General features: G+C 48.5%; 1 protein-coding gene across 1 annotated transcript in view; it reads right to left on the reverse strand.

Moving 5' to 3' along the window:
- Positions 1 to 22062, reverse strand: part of RIMBP2 (RIMS binding protein 2) — a 241715-nt gene that overhangs the window by 100594 nt on the left and 119059 nt on the right. Inside the window, exons 2-3 of the mRNA XM_079942129.1 lie at positions 10470 to 10559; positions 2058 to 2180 (exon numbers count right to left, since the gene is read on the reverse strand). Of these exons, the coding sequence (XP_079798255.1) occupies positions 2058 to 2180; positions 10470 to 10559 (213 nt within the window). The remainder of the gene's footprint in view (positions 1 to 2057; positions 2181 to 10469; positions 10560 to 22062) is intronic.

Consider the following 22062-nt stretch of genomic DNA (forward strand, 5'->3'; position numbering starts at 1 on the left):
CGCCTCCTTCAAATACTCTAGAAGTGGGGCAGGCTGAATAATGTTCCCCAAAGATGTCCACCTCCCAGTCCCTGGGGCCTGTGACTACGTCACCTTACACGACAAAGGGACCCTGCAGATGTGATGAAGTTAAGGACGTTGAGATGTGGAAATCATCCAAGTGGACACCGTGTAATCACAGGGTCCTTATAAGAGGGAGGCAGGAGGTCGGAGAGGAGAGAAGATGCTCATTGCTGGCTCTGCAATTAGCAACTTCTAATAACAGGGAGGGGCTGGGAGCCACCAGAAGGTGGGGAAGGCAGGGAAGGTCTCCCCAAACCCTTCCGAAAGGCAGGCAGCTCTGCTGACACCCTGATTTTAGCCCCGTGTGACTCATCTTGGATCTGACCTCCTGAACTGTAAGAGAATACATTTGTTTTATTTCACGTGGGGACAATTTGTTACGGCAACAGTAACAAACTAATTCACAGAGCTTCTCACCCTCGGCGCCAAAGCCATTTTGGGCCACTTATCTCTTTGCCGTGGAGGCGGTCCTGTGCATCGCAGGAGACTTGACAACAGCCCCGGCCTCTGCACACGCGATGCTAATAGCCCGCTCCCCGGTCCCAGCCAGCAAAAATGTCTCCAGATTGTCAAATATCCCCTGGGGGCATAGTCACGTACACTGTCCTTCATGCTGACTTTACTCCAACAGACCCTCAGCAAAGCCCCCGGGTGCACCTGGATTCCCAGTCCATCCGCCACTGAATTCACCAAACCCTGACTTTCACCAAACCCAAGCTTTACAGGTAGAGAGCTGAATGAAACATGGTCGTTGCCTCAGAGAACCTGCAGTCAGTGGTCGCGGCAGCTGCTGAAATGAATAATTACATGGTGGAATCTCATCCTTTATGGCTGTTCTAAACTCAGAGCAAATGGTAAACAGCAGCATGGTCAGGGTTAGCCTTGGCCTTTCCTCCAGAGAGTGTCAGGTGGACACACGGGGGCATCTTCCATGCCACCAGCACTGGGTACAGATCTGCCACCTCCTGAGAGCCACACGAGGGGCGTGGTTCCCCTTCAGGGCCAGCAGTGAGAGAACAGGGCATCTTCCCTCTTAAATTGAGATGTAATTCACATCCCACAACATTCACCCTTTGAAAGTGTACATTTCAGAGGTGCTGGTACATTCACAAGGTTGTGTGATCATCACACTAATTCCAGAACATTTTCATCACCCCCAGAAGAAACCCCGTATCCACTTCCCCCCTCACCAAATAGTCCCAGCCAACCACTGATCTGCGTCCCCTCAGAGTTCTAGAAGTTTCCCCCAAATAAGCTATAGATGCAGTTAAAATCACTTCCTGATGCAAGACGGTGGGTGGGTGCAGCATAGCTCTGTTCCATGCGTGTGAGATACAAAGGCTTAATCTAGGTACTAGATTGTAGGATTGCAGGTGATGATTATTTTATTCTTTTATGTTTAAATATTTTTTCCCACTATGAGAATCCAATAAAATTTTAACACTCAAAAAAAAAAAAAAAAGCCAAAGAATTCATTCAGCTTAACTCAGTAACGTCAATAACAAATCAACCCACCCATTAAATATTGAAGGAGATCCCAGCTCATCAAGAATGCATGAAGCTATCCAATTACCTGTACCCTGATAAAGCAATTTTCTGACTTAGCTATTCCCTTTATGACAAAGGTCGTTAACCATCTGAAGAACAGCTTAAAATTCATGAAGTTTGAAAAACCAAAGGTAGACACCTCTGGTCTTCAACATAAGCCCAATTTCCATTCCGGAGCGCTGCCTACCATCTCTTGTTCAGCAGTGTTTGACATTCCTAAGAAATGGAAACGCATAATCGGTTTTACAGGATCGCTTCCAGAAACATTCACATTTTCTTATTTATTGCTTCGTATGCCACAGGGAGGGTAAAAGCGGCGCCAAGAGCCCTGAATTCTGATGATTTTGAAACTCAGAAGGAGTTTCAACCACTTTCTGCTTTGGAAGTCCGCAGCCCCTCCTTCTTCACGCTCACGCTCAGGAAAGCGGAAGTGAAGCCCATCCTACCTTTAGGACCTGTTCTAGGTTCTCCAGCTTGGCTTGGAGTTGGTGTTTCTCCTTCACGGCCAAATCGCGTTCTCTGGTCACTATGGTGAGCGTGTGTTTAAGTCGAGCATACTCTGCTTTCACCTACAAGTAGCAAGGATGGAGAGAAGGGGCTGTTTACAACATGCATAGGAGCTGCGGTGGGTATTTGTCCCCAGCTGTCATCTGTCACCTCCCCTTTTTGGAGACTCTTCCCCTCTGTCATCCTCAGTCATGGACTTCATGGTGGGTCCACTCCTGCTGGGGTGAATACGTGTGACCAAAGGCTGGCCAGTCAGCACATAGCCTCCTTCTTCATCCCGCCCATCCTCGCCACGGCCACAGTGATTGGCTCGGGACTGGGAATGTGACCCAGGTCTGGCCAATCAGTGTAATCCCATGCCCTGGATATGGTGACTGGTTGGGGCAGGGCACAGGACCCAGGCGCATCCGCGGAGAATGAGATATTGGCCTTGTGTAGGAATCCGGGAAGAGACTCTCTCTTTTGCCCTCTGGACTTGGAAAGTTCAGGACAAAGGCTGGAGCTACTGTGCCATCATGAGGGAAGAACTCAGCTGAGAATAGAGCCAAGAGAGGCCGAGGGAGAAGTAGGGTCCTGATGACATCACTTGAGCACCTAGATCAAGCTGTGCCTGAAGCTAGCATTTTCCTTTCCTGTTACTTGGGCCAATAGATTCCCTTGGTTTGCTTGTACCAATTTGAATTGTCTTCTGTCCCTCTGAACTGAAAGTCCTAACAGACAAAATGTTACCCAAATTGTCGAGCCATACTAATTTCTGTCGTCTAAAATTTTCACCCCTGTCTTAAAAGTGGACAAAAGGGGCAGCAAGGCTCCACATGGATTAGAACGGTAGGTGTTCCAATAACCTCAGAAATCACGTCCACCCTAAGCCCACAACCCCCAGGACCACATTTAGAACTCATCTGGGAGGCTCCACCGATTCTCCATCTCTCCTCTAGCTTCTTTGAAACAGATAAGGGCAGCCATTGACGAAGAAGTTATCTGATTTATTTTCCTTTATTTTAATTGTGCAGCGTATTTTAACCCAGCCACAGGATTTTAATTTCTCTCCCTCCTCCCCAAACATTACAACATGAATTATGTCTTCAATAACAGACTGTCACAAAGTCACTTTTTTTTTTTTTTTTTTAGCTACAAAAGTCCTGCTTCAAACGCTTTAGGTACAGAGTGTTCGTTTAACCTTACAATTTCTGTGGCATAGAAAGAAAGGAAGGCGCCCACTTGGCATTCCTAAATGGAACAGGGTTACGTGGAAGCTGTTATTAAGAGGTCGTAGAGGGATCTGATTCCCAGAGGTATTTTCACGGCATTTTGCTACAGCATGATGCATCAGGCAATGAACGTGGGGAAAAATTCACACGCTCCCTTGTGAAAATGTCATGACCTATAGGAATTAAGCAGTACCCGCACTTGAACCTCAACACTGGGTTTGCTGGAAAGCCATGACTTCTCATGTTCTGGCTAATCAAGGAAACTAGACTTGGGACTGGTGTTCGACTACCCCAGGTCCAGTCTCACACAGTAGCCAGCACTAGCTCTCCGGAATAAAAAGCAGATCTTGCTGCTTCCTGACTGAAACCTCCCAGGCTGCCATGGAGATCAGAATAAAATCCAGACTCCTGGTGTGGCCCCAAAGTCCTGTAGCATCTTGCCCACCCACCTCTCTGATCTGACCCGCAACCATTCACCATGCTCAGCCACCCTGGCCTCTTTTTTTCCCTTGAACAAGCCAAGCTTATTCCCGCCCCAGGGCCTTTGCACGGCTCTTCCCATTGTGGCACATCCCTACCCAGCTCCCACTCCACCCCCCCGTCTCTGCCAGTCTGGCTCCTTCTCATCAATTATGTCACTCCTCAGACAAGCCCTCGGGTACCAAAATCCTCCCCACCTGTCTGCCTCCTTTCCCCTCACTGCTTTGCCCTGCTTTATTTTCCACGGGCGTTTATCACTATGTGAAATTATCCTGTGAGCTGTTTACGTTTTTCTTGGGGTTTCTCCTCATTAGAATGTAAGCTCCGATGGGAAAGGAGTTTTCTTTTGTGATCCGATTCCCTGTCGTCAGAGAGGAGAAGCAGAGTGAACAGCCAAAGTCCACATAAGTCAGATGTTTCCAAGAAACTCAGACTCACGCGTTGTAGGGAATCCCCCGACTTGGGTTTCAGGCTCCGTTTGCTGACCTCATTTATTTCCGTACATTTAGTTTTTATCCAGTCCCTTATAAGAGCACCGGGCAGTCAGGAATCACCCTCCCGAGGGCACTGACCAGGCCTTTGGCCAAGAATAGCCAATCCCCAACCTGCAGACAGACCACAGCCCAGATGTGAATCTGCTAACTGACTGGCAGGCATCAGACCTGCTCTCCCACAGGGATGTTGCCAGCGTGGTTAGGACAGACGTTAGAGGGTCAGGCCCACCCATAAATCCCGCTTACCCCACATGGAGCTAAAGTGCTGTGCTTTTGTTGTGGGAAACACTGTGTTCGTTGTATATAGTAACTTAACAGAAAGCAATACTGTTGGGGGAAAGAAACAAGCTTTATTTGTCTTGAAGACAACGCTTTAAAGGACAGCAGCTGTGGACGAGGAAGAATCTACCAGAGGACTTCTGGGCAGCTAAAAGCCTCCGCAAGTCGTTGGCATTTGCACTTTAATACATCTGATACACGTCATCTCATGCCAAGATTGTGGTTTTGCATTTCTTTGACTTAAAATTTTCCATTGTGTCCCCTTTATGTTTATCGGAATGATTGAGGTCACTTCCCCGGTTTGCAACAATGGAAAGAAAGTCTGCTGGTAAGGAGACAAAAGGACAGATTTGGGGAGAGACTGAGGTAGGCTGAATAGAGACCCCACAAGGACGTGCACATCCTAACCCTGGAGCCTGTGAACGTTACCTTACGTGGCAAAAATGACCTGGAAGGGGTGATTAAGATAAGGATCTTGAGATGGGGAGACTGTCCTGGATTATCCTGGTGGGTCCAGTGTAGCAATGGCAAGGGTCCTGATGAGAGGAAGGCGGAGAATCGGGTCGGAAAAGAGATTTTAAAGATGCTGCACTGCCGGGTTTGGACAGGGAGGAAGGGGCCACGAGTCCAGGAACGCGGGTGCCTCTAGGGGCTGGAAGAGGTGAGAACGCGATTCTCCCCTGGAGCCTCCAGAAGGGATGAGCCCTGCCGACCCCTTGATTCTAGGACTTCTGACACCGACCAGTCTGGTTCCAGTGACTCCACAATTAAGAAAGGAAAGGAAAAAGAAAGTGTTGGAAACATGAGGTTAAATTGGTCTTGGAAATCTCAAGGACTAATCTCTCACATGAAAAAAATACCTGTTTGTGAACATCTCTGCTCTTTCCCAAGAAATGAAAATTCTCCACTGTCACTGGTCACGTCACCCTCCAGCTCAGCTCCCTTAACTCACCCACACCCACCTAAATGGCCCTTAGTAACGCTCCCCATTGCTTTTCGAGGTGCGTCATCTCTTTCCGGCAGGGACCCAGACTGAGATGCCGTGTGACCCCATTCTCCGTGACAGGCCAGAGGGAATCTCTGGGGGGCAATGACCCCACGTGAACACGATGCTTTATAAGAAAGGCTGGGCTGCTCCAGCTGCAGCGAGGACGGGACCCTCAGCAATGCTGCAGTGACCACAAGAGCCGCGGTCCCCGCGGGACGACGCTGCAGGGGCGCAGGAGCCTGTGTCCCCGTGCGTCTCCAGCAGGTGCCTCTGCCCTGGGCTCTGGGAACTTCTGGTCGCATGAGAACAAGAATGCCCCCTGGGTGTTTACATCACCCAGCCTGGGTCCCTGCTACCTGCAGCTGAAAGAACCGCCGCTGACTCTCGCAGAGAAGGGGGCTCTCTCTGATCTGGTAACAGCCGATCCCGTCTGGAAACAGGACCGAGGCTCCAAACGAAAAACACTCTAAATGTCGGCTCAACGGGCTGCTTGCAGCGCTGGAGTCTCAGGACCTCACGCCACTGCCCAGCCGGCCTTTCCAGCCCCGCCCGTCCCGGGAGCCTTGGAAGAGAGGCCCATCGGCTTACAAGTCCCTGGTCCCCGGCTGCCCAGTGTCCGGAGCTCAAAGCCGGTCACTTTCATGACCAGAGAACCCCATAGAGCCAAACCTATGTCCTGGCAGCTGGACTAGAACATTCTCCTGGGAATCAGCCAGGTTATCTACTGAAGGAGAAGGAAGTCTCGGACTAGCAGAAAGGATGGGAAGAGATTTTTCACTAAGACCTATAAACTCCCCTCCTCCACAAAAAGGAAAAAAAGTTTTCAGATGTTCAAGCTTAAAAGCCCAGACAATTCCTCCTAAGGTGGAAAGCTAAGAACAGTGGACCCTTACAAGATTTTGTTTTTTAATAAAGGAAAAATAGATAACGATACTCAGGTGTGCCCGCTGGGCTTTTCCAGCCAGAGGTGTGTGGCTCCACGAATCCCAGACGTCCACGTGTGGCATCCGACAGATGCCCAGTTTTCTCAGTAATGCGATGAAGAAGAGAGACCACCAGCTAGGGAGTGGCATGACCACTGTCCATACCAGTCATTTGTAACCGAACCCGGAATTCCAGCCAACCTCAGATTTCTGGCCAGCAGGTAAAAAGAGTTCACAGGTCATAGGTTCACAGGTCATGAACTGAACACCCCACACAGTACCTGGCTTCAGAACATGGGTGCCACCGTGTCCTGCTTGCTGCCCGGGACCTCCCACCGCACACAGGCACAGTGGCGCACTCCTGACTCAGGCACCAGATCCCGCCACTCGACTCGTCTCTGTATCAAAATACAGATTTCGGGGGCAGCCGCGGTAGCACCAGGCGGGAAAGTAGCTTAAAACATTAGGCAACAGTTACTCAGCGACAAAGCCTGAACCTCCAGTTAGCTACCAGAACACCTGCCCAGTTTGGGGGGTGGAGCTTAATGGGCTCCTTTGCACCCAGGCAAGGAAGAAATTTGAAATCAGTTTAAAAAAAAAAAAAAAGTTCGGTGTGCAGGCTTCGAGGGCATTGACCCCATCCTTTGCACTGTGTCCTGCATTCCCAGCTCATTTGTTTCCTTCCACAGGGCTGCCTGCCCAGGGGAATTCAATGCAATATTCCAGATAATCCAATATCCAATTTTGCACCTACGAGGCAATCCCATCTGGGCAGGCTTCAGGGGACACACTGACTGCATCCCTTTGCCTCAATAATTAAGAGCTCTGAGCATTAAATTTGCTTATTTAATCAAGGCGACTAAAAAGCAGACTGCAAATCCAAGCCCGAATCAGCTGGGGGAACTGGGAATTCCCAGACGTCTTCCAGAGAACCAGGAAGGCTCCTTGTGTCTCTACAGGTCACAGGGGCGGCCCCCCCAGTGCATCTGGTGCTGTGGTTGCATGTTTTCAGCAGCAGCACAAACCCACCTGCCCCTTGCACATCCCCAGGTTACCCCGGGACACAGACGCTGGTCCCTGAGGGCAGTCTTTTTTTTTTTTAACATCTTTATTGGAGTATAATTGCTTTACACTGGTGTGTTAGTTTCTGCTTTATAACAAAGCGAATCAACTATACATATACATATATCCCCATATCTCCTCCCTCTTGGGAGTCTTTTAATGCTGAAGGGAGCTCATTTTCTGGGCCTTGAAGCTTTGTTTAAAAGGCCACGGTGGGGCTTCCCTGGTGGCGCAGTGGTTAGGAATCCACCTGCCAATGCAGGGGACACGGGTTCGAGCCCTGAGCTGGGAAGATCCCACATGCTGCGGAACAACTAAGCCCATGAGCCACAAGTACTGAAGCCCGCGCTCCTAGAGCCCGAGCTCTGCAACAAGAGAAGCCACCACAATGAGAAGCCTGCGCACTGCAACGAAGAGTTGCCCCCGCTCGCCGCAGCTAGAGAAAGCCCGTGCGCAGCAACGAAGACCCAACGCAGCCAAAAATAAATAAATAAATTTATAAAAGGCCACAGTGTGGAGGCAGCAGGGGAACACGTTTCAAATCTTAAAGTGAAAAAATAATGTCGGATTTGGTGAGAGTTCTATGGGAGCAGGGGAGCCCCTCAGGGTAGCTAGAGAGACAGGTCCGGGAATGAGACGGTGGTGGACCCACCACCTGGATCTGCTCTTCGAGAACCACACTCCGGGTGCAGGAACCCAGCTTAGGAGCGGACAGACGCGCACATGGAGTGAACTGAGCGAAAGAGAGAAGCCGGAAAGAAAAGGAAAAAGAGAAGGAGAGAGAAAGCCAGGACCAACCCTTCCTCTGGCCAGCGTGCCCAGCCCTGTCGTCAGCCCGCCTCCGATGCCGAAAGCACCACCATTTTTTTTCATCTTTGTTCCTGTTTAAATACAAAGACTCTTGGGCTGAGAAGGTCACTGAGCCTCATTATGGATTCACACTTCAGCGTGAGTGAGTTTATCAGAGACTTTCCTGTTTGGAAGGAAAAAGGACAGAGGACACAGGGCCTGGCAGGAATAGGAGGCAAAGGGGGAACTAAAGGGAGAGTTGGGGGCGTAGAAAAAACACATCTTTTTTTTTAATCGTGGTAAAATACTCATGACATAAAATTTAACGTCTTAACCATTTTTAAGTGTACAGCTCAGTGACATGAAGTACGGCCACAGAGCTGTGCAGTCATCACCACCAGAACTTTCTCATCTTCCCAAACTGAAACTCTGTCCCCATTGGACACTAACTCCCCATCCCCGCCTCCAGCCCTGGCACCCACCATCCTGCTTTCTGTCTCTAGGAATCTGACTGCTCTAGGGACTTTATATAAGTGGGATCCTACAGTGTTTGTCCTTCTGTGACTGGCTTTTTTCACTGAGCGTAATGTCCTCAAGGTTCACCCGTTGCAGTACCGCTGTCAGAACTTCCTTCCTTTAAAGGCTGAGTAACAGTCCATTGTACGTATATACCACCTTTTGTTATCCATTCATTTGTAGATGGACACGGGGGCTTCCACATTTTGGCTATTATGAATAATGCTGCTATGAACAGGGGTGGACAAATACTGCTTCTCAGTCCTGCTTTTAATTCTTTTGGGTGTATCCCCAGAAGTGGAGTTGCTGGTTCATGGTGTGACTGCATTTTTAATTTGCTAAGGATCTGCTATCCTGTTCTCGGTGGTCCCTGCACCATTTTACATTCCCACCAACACCTGCTATTTTCTGAAAAGCACAACTTTTGCGGGGGGGGAAGAAAAAAAAAAAGGCCAAACAGGAAGGCAGGAAAGTAAGTGTGTAATCAAGAAAGCTCTAATTTTTATAGTAACTGAAATACGCTTTAGTACATCTGTGAAATTAGCGACTCCAAACCACCAACCAATCGTTAACTAATATCTACTCTGAGCACCCACGATGTGTCCCGTTAGATCAGGTGCTGGCGATACAGTGATGGATATGAAGGCAAAGACCTCTGCTACCTGGGAGGTGACATTCTTATGGGGGGGTGGGGACAGACACACACATTAGTGAAGACACATGATCGACCAAGTAATAAGAGACACAAGAAGACAAAAGCCAGGTGAAGCCACATGGTTAGAAGGAGGAGGAAGGAGGGACGCAGGTGGGAAGCAGGGAAGGTCTAGCTGAGGACGTGACTCTTAGGCTGACATATGAAGAGCGAGAAGCTGACGGCCATCGGAAAAGAAGGGAGTAGAGCTCTAAGCAGGGAAAGTCATGGCCTGCCCAGGCAGGCCTGGTGGTCAGAGGAGCAAAAAGAAGTTCAGGGTGGACAGAACTTCAGGAATCAAAGGTCGAGAGGCAGGTGACAAGGCTGAGCAAGGTGGCGGCCGTGGGGAAGAGACGCATTCCTATTTGGGAGGAAGTGTACTCAGAGGAGCAACACCGCCTGGCTTGAATCACCAGATCACTCTTGATCCTGCCGGAAAATGACTGTCGGATGTCAGGAAGGGTGGTAAGCAGGCCGTGTCAGCATCTGGGCCAGAGAAGTGGCGGCCTGCATTGGTGGGACACAGTGGGGATGGGCTGTTCAGAGTGAGGTGCAGGGGTGAGGAAAGGAAGAATCCTGGACGGCTCTCAGCGTCTTGGCCTGAGCAGCTGGGCGATGGCCAGTCACTGGGATGAGAAAACCAGGACAGGCAATGGTTTGGGGATCGGACATGGGAAGTTTTGCTGCGGCCCCGATGTGACCGAGTAGACGTCTAAGTAGGGATACCTAGCAGACAGCAAACGAGACGTTTCCCAAGTGCTTCGGGCAGTGGCCGCATGATGAAATAGAAGAGGCGGGACCCAGCGTCCCGGCCACCCTCCTTTGGGTGGGCTGCAGTGAGTCTCCCTCTTCGCCTTCCCCAGGTCCCTGCCTGACGGCCCCCCTCCCGGTGGCCCGTCAATAGTGGCTGTCGGTTACCTTGTCCAGCTGCCGGGCCCTTGCGGGAAGGCCTGCATGATGGGGTCTCAGGCGATGGTCTCCCTGGGCAGCATCCTTCAGTGCATTTTCCTAGAACAAAAGGAAAGGGCACGGTGAGATGAAGCCCCAGCCTCCAGAGACACGTGGAACAGTGGTGAAGGGTTCTGATTCGAAATCAGACGTGGGTTGGGTGTGGTTCTGCGATTTACAGGGCTTGTGGTATTGGACCGGTTTCTTCTCTTCTTTCCGGACCATGAGTTTCCTACTCCATAAAACGGGAGGAATGACACTTCACGACGATGTTACAAGCAGATGATAAAATAGTATCTATAAAGCCTGTAGTGAAGTGTGAGAAGGTAATTCACATCCGATCCACGGCGTGCTGACCTGCATTACACGTTCGTGTCCTAAAGCGGCAACAGAACCGCTCTCCAACTGCAGTTTATCTCAAGCTTTGACCCGCCCCCTCTCCTCACAAACACTGCTCCAAGCACATTGCCGTAATGAACGGTAGACAACTGTCTTGCTCCAAAAGAAGATAAAAATCTACGAGGACTGTGGATGGCTGGAACACATGTGGTGGTGGAACTGCCAGGACCCGCCAGACTCTGAGTCCAGAAATGGGCAGAGAGAATGAGGACCCCAATTTTTCTTGCTACGCAGGACTGGAGGCGTCCCATTTGAGGCTAGAGGCCTGAGCAAAGGTCACCACCTGACCCGAGACTGAGGTCAAGTCCCCAACCCCAGAGCTCTAGCTCACATAAGGGAATTCCCTGGAGAGGCAGAGGGACCAGACCCCCTGGCTCAGTGATATCACCTGTGCAGGAAATCTGAGCTACCAGTAGTAAAACTGGGAGCGTCCACAGGGTGGGACAGGACTACAAAGAAGTAAGATGAGCACAGAAAGAGACAGATCGGGGGTAAAAATGTTCCATGAAAGGTGAGTCTGAAAATAGAAATTCCAAAACCCAGAAAGAAAACTCACACTACTAAAGAGATTTAACAAAATTGGTAACCAGGGTGAATTGACTCCAGAAGAAATAAAAATGACAAAGCAACCTGCCAATGACATCAGCGAGCAAAGTTGAGGGTCCTCGCAAAGGTAAAGGAAGGGATGACGTCCACTCAGAAAGCATAAGGAAGCAGCAACAGGGACGATTAGTGGCCCGCTGTGGAAGGGGACGGCAACGGCCACCAGTAGTCAGGTCTGCAGTTTTCTTGTTTGCTTGAAAACAAGTGTGTTCTCTGTTCACCTCCTAAGTGAGTTACTCTCCGGGGAGCACCCACGTCTGAACTGACCCGGGAATCTGCTCTGCAATACTTCGAGAGTTCTGAATTTGGGCTCATTCACACTCGCGATAGGAAAGGGGCAGCAATCACACGGTTCTGAACACCTCCCACAGGAAGAAAGGCTCCTCCTGGCTGTTTTCAGGTCCCGTATTTCAGTCAAGCCCCCTTCCCCTCGGCCACCGTCGTTACCATCTCCTCCTCTCCATGGCATCTCCCAGGTTTCCATGGTGATGAAGCACGTGGAAGCAATTCCCACGCGCCTCGCCCGCGGGGTCTGGTTCTGGAAAACGATGGTCCCCAACCCGTGGGAAAGCGCCTCGCTCCTCTGAGATGCCCCAGCGGCGTAAATGCATGGTTGTCTTTCTTAAGTCAAGCAGTTACAGTGGAGTCCCCTGCCAGCTCCTTGAAGGACCTGGAGACATTCTGAGATGTGCCACGTGTGAGAGTCACCAGCAATCACAGGGATGGGTGCACTGATCCAGACACCTGACGCCTGGCCTGGGAGGGCTTGGATGCCCCAAGGTGAACTACGGTGGCCGTGTCTCAGGGAGTTACAGGAGCAACTTTAAACAGGGTTAGGATGTCAGTTCTGCGGTCAAACGGGCTCAATACAAACTCTAGCTCCTCTGTGTGTTGTCCTGTGACCTCCGGCAGGTTGTCCGATATCTCTACACTAAGACGGAAGGATGTAGAAGTGTCCACCCAAGCGGCCTTTGGGAGGATTAAAGGAGATGGTTCTCGCGGAGCACCAAGCGCTTCCCTGCGCACGACGGCAGCTCAAGCAGGGGTCCCCTTCCCCACCGGAGGTACCACTGTCACTGTCCACACCGTCCGCATTCTGCCATGCCCGCCATCACCCCCCTCTGCAACTCCCCTAGAAAAGTGGATTGCAAGAAGGGGACGTCGGGAAGAGGAGCAGTGCTAACCCTTTCATCCGGTTTTACGGTGGTTGTAGAAAAGTTACATGCATCTGTTTCACCTCTATTCCATCTCAGTGATCAAGGTCAGCTGCTTCACCTGATAAAATCCATCTTCACAAGAAAAAAAGCCCAGCATCTAACTCCAGTCCGGGAAGCACCGATCCACAGTGTCACCAGGCAAAAGGGAGGACACGTGGCCATCGCTTCCCCAAATCAGTCCAAGCATGAATCGGCAACTGGGGTACAGCTTACTGTACTGGTTCCCCAGCCGAGAGGAGCTGGGAACAGAAAGAGCTGCTGAAAAGCAAACTCATCCCCAGACGAACAACCCTGCACCCCACAGAAAACTCCTCAGCAGAAGGCAAAGCCCCTCACACAGTGATGCTGAAAGAACCCATCCAGCAATCAACACGCCCAGGTAAAAGCCCGAAGAAGGGTGAAGATGCCACGTAAGCCACGCAGACTACGCGATTTCTTTGCCCGATTATAGCATCTCATTTATCCAGACTTGCCGATCACCACTGAAGAAGCCGAGAGGCGAGCATGGGGCAGGGGACACGTGTGGTCTCGCCCTCAGTGTTGCGGTGACGGCAGACGTCGGTCCTCCCGCCCTTTGGAGTAACAGAGCACGGACGCCCCTCAGACATGCATGCATCTTGCGTTGCTCGGGGGAAAATTCAGAAAAAGCCTACGGCTCACGCTTCCAGTCCTATCGAGATGCCGAGGAGCAGCAAGACTTACCCTGGAAGCTTTCATCACTGACACCGTGCAGGACCAGAGCTGCCCACCCGGGGAAGCTGTCACCTAGCCCTTCCGGATTAATCAGCGCCACCAAAGCAGGGCTGTCAAGCAGGAGACGGAACACCTCACGTACTGGCCGCATGCTTGAGACCAGAAGGCCCCCCAGAGATGTGGGCTTTCAGTTGCAACACGACAAAATGAGACTCGCCAACAGGCGCGGGTGCACAAGCTATGACAATTCACTGGAGGAGGGGGACGGCGAGGACTTAATATAATCTGACACTCCTGCTGAGTGACGAGGTTCCTCACAGCCTGGGGTAAGGCAGCCGGCCACACCAGCGCCCAGATCACAGGTGTGCACACACACCTCCCCCCGCCACAGTGTGATCTGCGCCACGCTGGCTTCCCCTGTGCTGGGGGTTTGACACTGTTGACTACTGACCACATCTGAGGGCCCAGGAATTGAATCTGACAGCCCACGCCCACCGCCTGGAGATGCAAAGCCAGTGACTCATGCATCACCAGGACTGTGATAACAAAGAACTTTCCGAACACCAGCTGTATGAAATCACCCTTTAAGCTCCGTCTTCCCGACCTGAAATAACGATTGTTAAGAGAGAAAAACCAGCCTCTGTGTATCTGTTCGCTTCCTCGGAAACGGTGCAGCTTTCCTGTCCTTGGGAGACTCTCAGCGTCGTGATGGGAGCAGACTGAGTCTCGGATACTTTACATTTGAAGCCGTCCAAGTAAGAGGGTTTAGGGTTCACAAACAGTGGGTGCCCGAGACAGGCTCTACCCTGGAGGAATCAAAACACACAGTTTGTCGAATCTAGCTGTCTGCAGCCACAGAGAGAAAAGGGCACAGTCCTTTTTCCCACTTTGTAGATGAACGTTTGGAGGTTAGGACCAGCTCCCAGAAGGCTGATCAGGAGCTCCGGTACTGAGTTGAGGACACCTGGGACCAGTTACCCCTGAAGCCTGAGTCCCGGGAGTGAGTGCCATCTGCCAGTGAGACTAAAGGGAGGACCCCGGACAGAGTGAGAGAAACACAGATACTACAACGGGCAGAAGAGGCTCCTGCAGAGGGCTGGGCGGGAGTGATGGGAACAAGGAGTGTGGCGTCCTATAAGCTAAGGAAGCACAAACTTGAGGATGAGGGGCCACAGCATCAGATGCTGCCCAAGCCAGGTGAGGACCATAGGACAGACGTGGTCTTAGTGGGTGCAGCATTGAAGACGTCCCCCGTGACCTTCAAGAGAGGTGCTGAGAGAGAACCCTCCTACGATCTTGATGGGAATGTAAATTGGTGCAGCCACTATGGAGAACAGTATGGAGGTTCCTCAAAAAACTAAAACTAGAACTACCATATGGTCCAGCAATCCTACTCCTGGGCATGTATCTGGAGAAAACTCTAAGTCAAAAAGATACAGGCATCCCAGTGTTCATAGCAGCACTGTTCACAATAGCCAAGACATGGAAGCAACCTAAGTGTCCATCGACAGATGAATGGATAAAGAAGATGCGGCACATATATACAATGGAATATTACTCAGCCACAGAAAAGAATGAAGTAGTGCCATTTGCAGCTACATGGATGGACCTAGACATGATCATACTAAGTGAAGTAAGTCAGACAGAGAAAGACAAATACCATATGATAGCACTTATGTGTGGAATCTATAAAAAAAGTGATACGAGTGAACTTATTTACAAAACAGAAATAGACTTACAGACATAGAGGACAGACTTATGGTTACCAAAGGGGAAGCGGGGGAGTGATAAATTAGGAATTTGGGATTAGCAGATACACACTACTATACAGGTAAAACAGATAAATAACAAGGGTCTACTGTGTGGCACAGGGAACCATACTCAGTATCTTATAATAACCTATAATGGAAAAGAATCTGAAAAAGGATATATAAATATATATGCATAACTGAATCACTTTGCTGTACACCTGAAACATTGTAAATCAACTCTACTTCAACAAAAAAAATAGAAAGTTTTAAAAAGTTTTCAAAAATAAAATAAAAATACAAAGACAGGTGCTGAGGATGGAATAGCAGAGGTCACCGTGTGACAGACGGGAGAGGTCCAGAAACCGAGAGTCGAGAGTTCTTGGAAGAATACTGAGTTGAACAGGAGGAGCGAGCCCAAGATGAGCCTCCGAGGGACGTGCGTGGCGCGGGAAGGCGGAGGAGATGCAGGCTGGGCAGCAGCAGTGGTAGGTAACAAGACCCAGTGGCTCCACCCTCCTCCTGCAGGTAAGTGGCTGTTGGCGGGTGATGGAAACAGGGACACTCGCGGGAAATCCAGTTAAGGCCGCAGGTGGTGACGCTCACGCGAGCGGCAGGCCACACTGGGAAGGAGCGATGGCAGGAGAGAAGCACAAAGCACTTCGGGGATGAGACCACGTGAGGGGAGACGAATGCACATTCAATCACATCACGGCCGCAATGCACACAGCTCCTACTCTGAGCCAGGAGCTGATCTAAGCTCGGTGCTTCCTTGTTTTTCTTTTTAAAAGCTCATCCAATTCTCACAACATCTCCGTGAGGTGGACACTACTATCCCCACTTGGTATACGAGGAAACCAAGGCACCAGGGGTTAAGTAACCTGAACAGGTAACCTCCACGTAGCAGGTGGGGCAGCTCCCGAGCACTGGACCACGCTGCTCCCTGCACCCCCGTCGCCCCCAACTCTCTTTCTGAAGAGCAAAAGGTCCTGCAGCTTTCCTGGTCCCGGGAGCTGCCAATGGGCTCAGAAGTGCCTCCAGCTGGGAGGAGTGGGTGTCCTGGGAGACCTGGGACAGCGTTCCTGAGGCTGGGGGCTGAAGATACAGTCTTGGGGGGTGGTCTATGAAAATAAAATGTTGGTATTTTTTATTTCCATGAAATCTAAAAGGAATAAATATAAGCATATCCCTTGCCTCCTTACCACTCTACTGAATTTCAATGCTTGTGTGTGTGTGTGTGTGTGTGTGTGTCTGCACCGGCTTGAAGAATTACCATCTTGACTGCCCCAAGGTAATGAAAAGATAACAAAGGCTAACGTAAATGGTGCTTTCATACCAAGTGCGAGCCACATGCCTTCACATGTGCTTAAGAATCAAAGATTTTGCAGGAGTTTGAAAGAGATCAACGGTAGGAATGTTGAATCAACTTTCAGGCAGCTGTCACCATCTGCCTAAGCAAAGTTACGTAAAGGGCACCATCTTTACTTATAGAGGAAAATTCAGTTTAAATAAAATAATATCATCCGACACATTAAATTACAATAAGTTTGAATTTTGAACTTTATTGGTTTCTCTCATTTGTTTCTTTCTAACCTGTTCATTTGTGGCGGCTGTATGGTTTAGAAAAGCTGTAAAAATTTTATAAACCAGTTTTATCACTGTGCACATGTAATTACATTATGAATTATAAATATATAATCACACTATGTTTAAATATAATAAAGACTCTGTTGTTATAACGTGCAAGTCTAGTAGGATCATATTGTGCAAGAGTGATATAATTACCAATGATAATAATATATAGTAAAAATTATGAAAGTCAACACTGGGATGTGCTTGATAATATTTTCCTTTCTGAAAAGTCTTCCCGAGTGGCTCTAGCCTAAAGGCATGGGCGGGGAGGATGGAGTAGCGCGGGAGGGAAAGGAAGGGGGAATAACAGGATGGCGTGGAGCGCCTGGGGTGAGAGAGCCGGAAGGAAGGGGGAGGAGCTTGCTTTGTTCCTGTCCAGGGTCCTGACCAGGGCTGAGCCCCACTCCTGCCTCTTGTGGTCAAGGCCCAGGACAGCGTCTAAGTCATCACATGCTTTGGAGAAATACTGGGACTCAGGAGACCTGGGTTTGAGACCTAATTCTAACATTTACCAAGTGTGATTCTGGGTGAATTCTTTAACCCTCTGAGCATTCCTGGCAATTTAAATGAGATAATGCACACAAGCACACTTGGCAATCTGTAAAGGGCAACTTGAATGTGAAAGACTGTTATGTAAATAAAGGGACTGCCTCTGTTTTCCTGTAATGCTCTGGGGGTCGGGGCAGGGAGAGAGAAATCCAAATCTCTAAGTCCCCGTCTGTATTCAGAAAAACCCATAAATGTGCACTTGGAATACTCGCTATTCCTTGACCTGTTTGATATTCAGGCATCGTACATATGCCAATAATGCAATTACGGAGAAGCACACCGTGCTATTTAAAAGCTATTTTTCTAATATAGGTTAAAGACGAGCTGAAATGGAAAAATGTAACACACCAAGCAGGCTGTAATGCTAAGCTCATGACCCAGACAGACACTTGTATTTTAAAGAAAGCGTCTCTCAGTGATTGTATTTCATCAGTTTACATGTACTTACTATGTGTGCTTGGTCCTTCTAATGGTTAAATATAAGCACAGTGAAATTTATGCTTGGTTCCCATTGGGCACTATCGTCAGTACACAGGCTGGCCCCAAAGACAGCTCTTCTCTACCAAAAACGGTGGGACTGGACCTAGGAGAGTTATTCGACACGGGATTAACAAGGGTAGGGGAGCACGGGGAGAGGAAGAGAGGACAGTTAAAACGTAGAAGAGTTGGAACTTTCCTACATTGCTGGTGGGGACATAAAACGGTGCAGCCGCTGTGGAAAAGAACTGGATGTTTCCTCCAAAGGGTTAAACAGAATTACCTTATGACCCCGTGATTCCACTCTTAGATATATACCCAAAAGAACTGAAAAAAAGGGGTCCAAACAAATCCTTGTACGTAAATGTTCACAGCAGCACTATTCACAATGGCCAAAATGTGGAAAAAAACTCAGACAGGTGTCCATCAGCTGAGGGACGCATAGACAAAGCGTGGTCTCTCCATGCAACGGCATGTCATTCAGCCATAAAAAGGAATGGAGCACTGACACACGCTACAAGGTGAACCTTGAACACATCCAGCTAAGTGAAAGAAGCCGGACGCGAAATGTTACATACTGTGTATATTTGGTATGAAATACAAAAAATAGGTAAATCCAGAAAGCACGCTTCTGGTTGCCAGCGACTGGGGGGAGCGGGGGGAGCGGGAGTGATTGCTCAATGGATACGGGGTTTCCCTTTGGGGTGATGAAAATGTTTTAGAACCGGATAGAGGTGGTGGTTGTACGATGCTGTGAACGTGCTTAAATGCCACTGAATTGTTTACTATAAAACTGTTAATTTTATGTTGTATGAATTTAACCTCAGTTTTTGAAAATTGTCATCAGTTCCTCCAGCAGCAGAGCCTGAAGTGCTGTGAGACAAGAAAGGTTATTCCCCAACTGTTTCTCCACAAGCTCTTCCTGTTGGAAGTAGCTCCCGCATTGAGACCCACTTGGGACAACTGGTCTCCTAGATGCAAACACCACTGCATCTGGTCCTCAACCAATAAGCAGCAGTCCCCCCCCAGCGCTAGAGGGAAAAGCTGAGACCTGTTAGGTTCGTCTCCAATATGGCTCCTGCCAAAGGGACCTTCAGGAACCCGTTTTCTGTACATGACTTCGGCATAACCTGCTGGCTTTGGAACTGAATGCTGGCATAAGATGCAACTCTTCCATAGGCTTGCTCGGCACACACAACGCGTAAGAATTTTAAAACCATCTTCCACCTACTCTCCAAAAAGAATTTAAAGATGCCTGTAATGAAATATTTATGCAATAGGGGGGTTAAGAATTTTAAAAAAAAGAGAGAGAGTACAATATATAGAAAAATGTATAACCAGGGAATCACATAGAGGATTCTACCCATTGACTGAACATCACATTGGAGCACGGAGCTTGCCAGCTACGAACTGGAAGGACAAGTGATCAGATAGAAATTTGTTCATGGAAAGGATAAGCCTCCTAGGATCCTTCCGCAAATAACACGGCGATAAAAAAATACTTAAGTGCCTTTTAAAAAAGTGTTTGCTTTTTCAAGAGAGAGTTTATCAGTAACCACATTGTTACAATGTTGTTACACAGTGGTACCGCTCCGTTAAGAGCTTCAGCGTCTTACACTCCTGCCAACCTAGGGGCTTTCTTTCCTTCACCACATTCCAAATTCTTGATCGTGGAAACTTGGAGTTATACAAGCAAGTGGAAACAGTCGTGCTGCAAACTGGCCCAGCCAGGCAGAGTCAGGCTGTAACCCTGGGCAAACTGAGCAGCCACTCACTCAGTAACACCAAGTGTCTCCCCCTAAGACCCATCACTCCGACTGATTAGTGACCGGATTTGCCTTACGACTCAGAGACCTCCAGGTGTTGGAAAAGACATATTTGAGTTTAGGTCCAAATCTGTCTTCTGTCCACATCGTGGTACATCAAACGTCATAGAAAACAGACCAAATTCCTTTCCTACTTGGACGTTTCAGATATTTTTTGTTTTTGGCTGTGCCGCACGGCACGCAAGATGCAGAATCTTAGTTCCCCGACCAGGGATTGAACCCGTGTCCCCTGCAGTGGAAGCGTGGAGTCTTAACCACGGGACCGCCAGGGAAGTCCCTGGATGTTTCAGGTATTTTTAAGATAACTTTTTGTTTTGTTTTGTTTTTATTGAGTTATAATTACATGCAATATTATATTAGTTTCAGATGTATAGCATAGTGATTTGATATTTTTATACATAATGAAATAATCACTGCAATAGGACAAGTTACCATCGTCACCATACAAAGTTCTCACAGTATTACTGACTCTATTCCCTATGTGTACATTACATCCTTGTGACATCTTTCTCTTATACCGGATGTTTGTACCTCTTAATCTCCCTCACCTACTTCATCTGACCCCCCAAACCACCTCCCTTCTGGCATCCACCTGTTTGTTCTCTGTATCTATGAGTCTGTTTCTGTTTTTTTTGTTTCATCTGTTTTGCTTTTTAGATTCTACATATAAGTGCTACCGTATGGTACTTGTCTTTCCCTGTCTGACTTATTTCACTTAGCATAATACCCTCCGGGTCCGTCCATGTTGCCACAGATGGGAAGGTTTCATTCTTTTTACAGCTGAGTAATACTCCATTGTACACACACTGCATCTTCTTTATCCATCCATCTATTGATGGGTACTTCATTAACTTTTTTATTTAAAAATTTTTTTCTTTATTTAAAAGTTTTTTTCTTTGTTTGTTTCTTTATTTTCTTGGCTGCATTGGATCTTAGCTGCAGTATGCCGGGTATCTGTTGAGGCACGCGGGATCTTTCACTGCGGCATGGGCTCTTCGTTGGGGTGTGCGAACTTCTCTCTATTTGCGGCACGCAGACTTTCTCCCTCTAGTTGTGGCCCGTGGGCTCCAGGGCAGGTGGGCTCTGTAGTTTGCGGCATGTGGGCTCTCTCACTGAGGCGCGCGGGCTCAGTAGTTGTGGTGCGAGGGCCTAGCTGCCCCGCGGCATGTGGGATCTTAGTTCCCCAACCAGGGGTCTAACCCGTGTCCCCTGCATTCGAAGGCAGATTCTTCACCACCGGATCACCAGGGAAGTCCCTCATTAACTTTTTAGATTGAAGTAAAAAACACATACACAAAAGTGTACAAATCATAGGCATACAGTTCTGTTAACTTTCAGAAAGTGCACACGTCAGCACAATCACAGCCCAGGTCACAACACAGAACCTTTCAGTAGCCCCCAGATTCCTCTCCTGTCTCCTTCCTGGTCAAGATTCTCCCAAAAGGTAACCCCTAATTGTTCTGCCTCCTTTCTAACTCTATGTAAATAGAATAAAAATAATTGACAGAGGTAGGGGTGCATGTGAGCCAGAGAGAGAGGGAGAAGTGGGGAGGGGAGGAGAGGGGACAGAGCGGGACTGGCTTGTGGAGCTGGAGGGAGGTTCTCACCCACAGACATTATGTTTGGTCAAATAAATATCATCCCGTGGTTACTGCCTTCTGAAATGCAGGTGATCCTAGAATAGGTTGACACTTTTAGTCCCTAGACTTAATAATGATTGACTCAATTTATCCCCAGATAGAAGCTCAAAAAGGAAAACCAAACTCTTTGTTGATTTTATGAATCCTCCTCTGGGAGCGGTTCCCGAAAGGGCTTGAGAATCCTTTTTAGACATCAAAAAATTCACAACCAAGGGAACCTTCCTACACTGTTGATAAGAATGTAAATTGGTACAGTCACTGTGGAAAATGGTACGGATGTTCCTCAAAAAACTTAAAATAGAATTGCCATATGATCCAGCCACCCCACTCCTGGGCATCTATCCAGACAAAACTCTAATCCAAAAAGATACAGGCACCCCAGTGTTCACAGCAGCACTGTTTACAATAGCCAAGACATGGAAACAACCTAAATGTCCATCGACAGATGGATAAAGATGATGTGGTACATATATACAATGGAATATTACTCAGCCATAAAAAGAACAAAATAATGCCATTTGCAGCAACGTGGATGGACCTACAGATTATCATACTAAGTGAAGTAAAGAGAAAGACAAATACCATATGATAGCACTTACGTGTGGAATCTAAAATACAACACAAATCAACATACCTACAAAACAAAAACAGACTTACAGACATAGAGAACAGACTTGTGGTTGCCAAGGCAGTGGGGAGGGGAGGGAAGGATTGGGAGTTTGGGATTAGCAGAGGCAAACTATTATATATAGGATGGATATAAAAGAAGTTCCTATTGT

Source organism: Stenella coeruleoalba (assembly GCF_951394435.1).
Source record: "Stenella coeruleoalba genome assembly, chromosome: 14".
Lineage (NCBI taxonomy): Eukaryota > Metazoa > Chordata > Mammalia > Artiodactyla > Delphinidae > Stenella > Stenella coeruleoalba.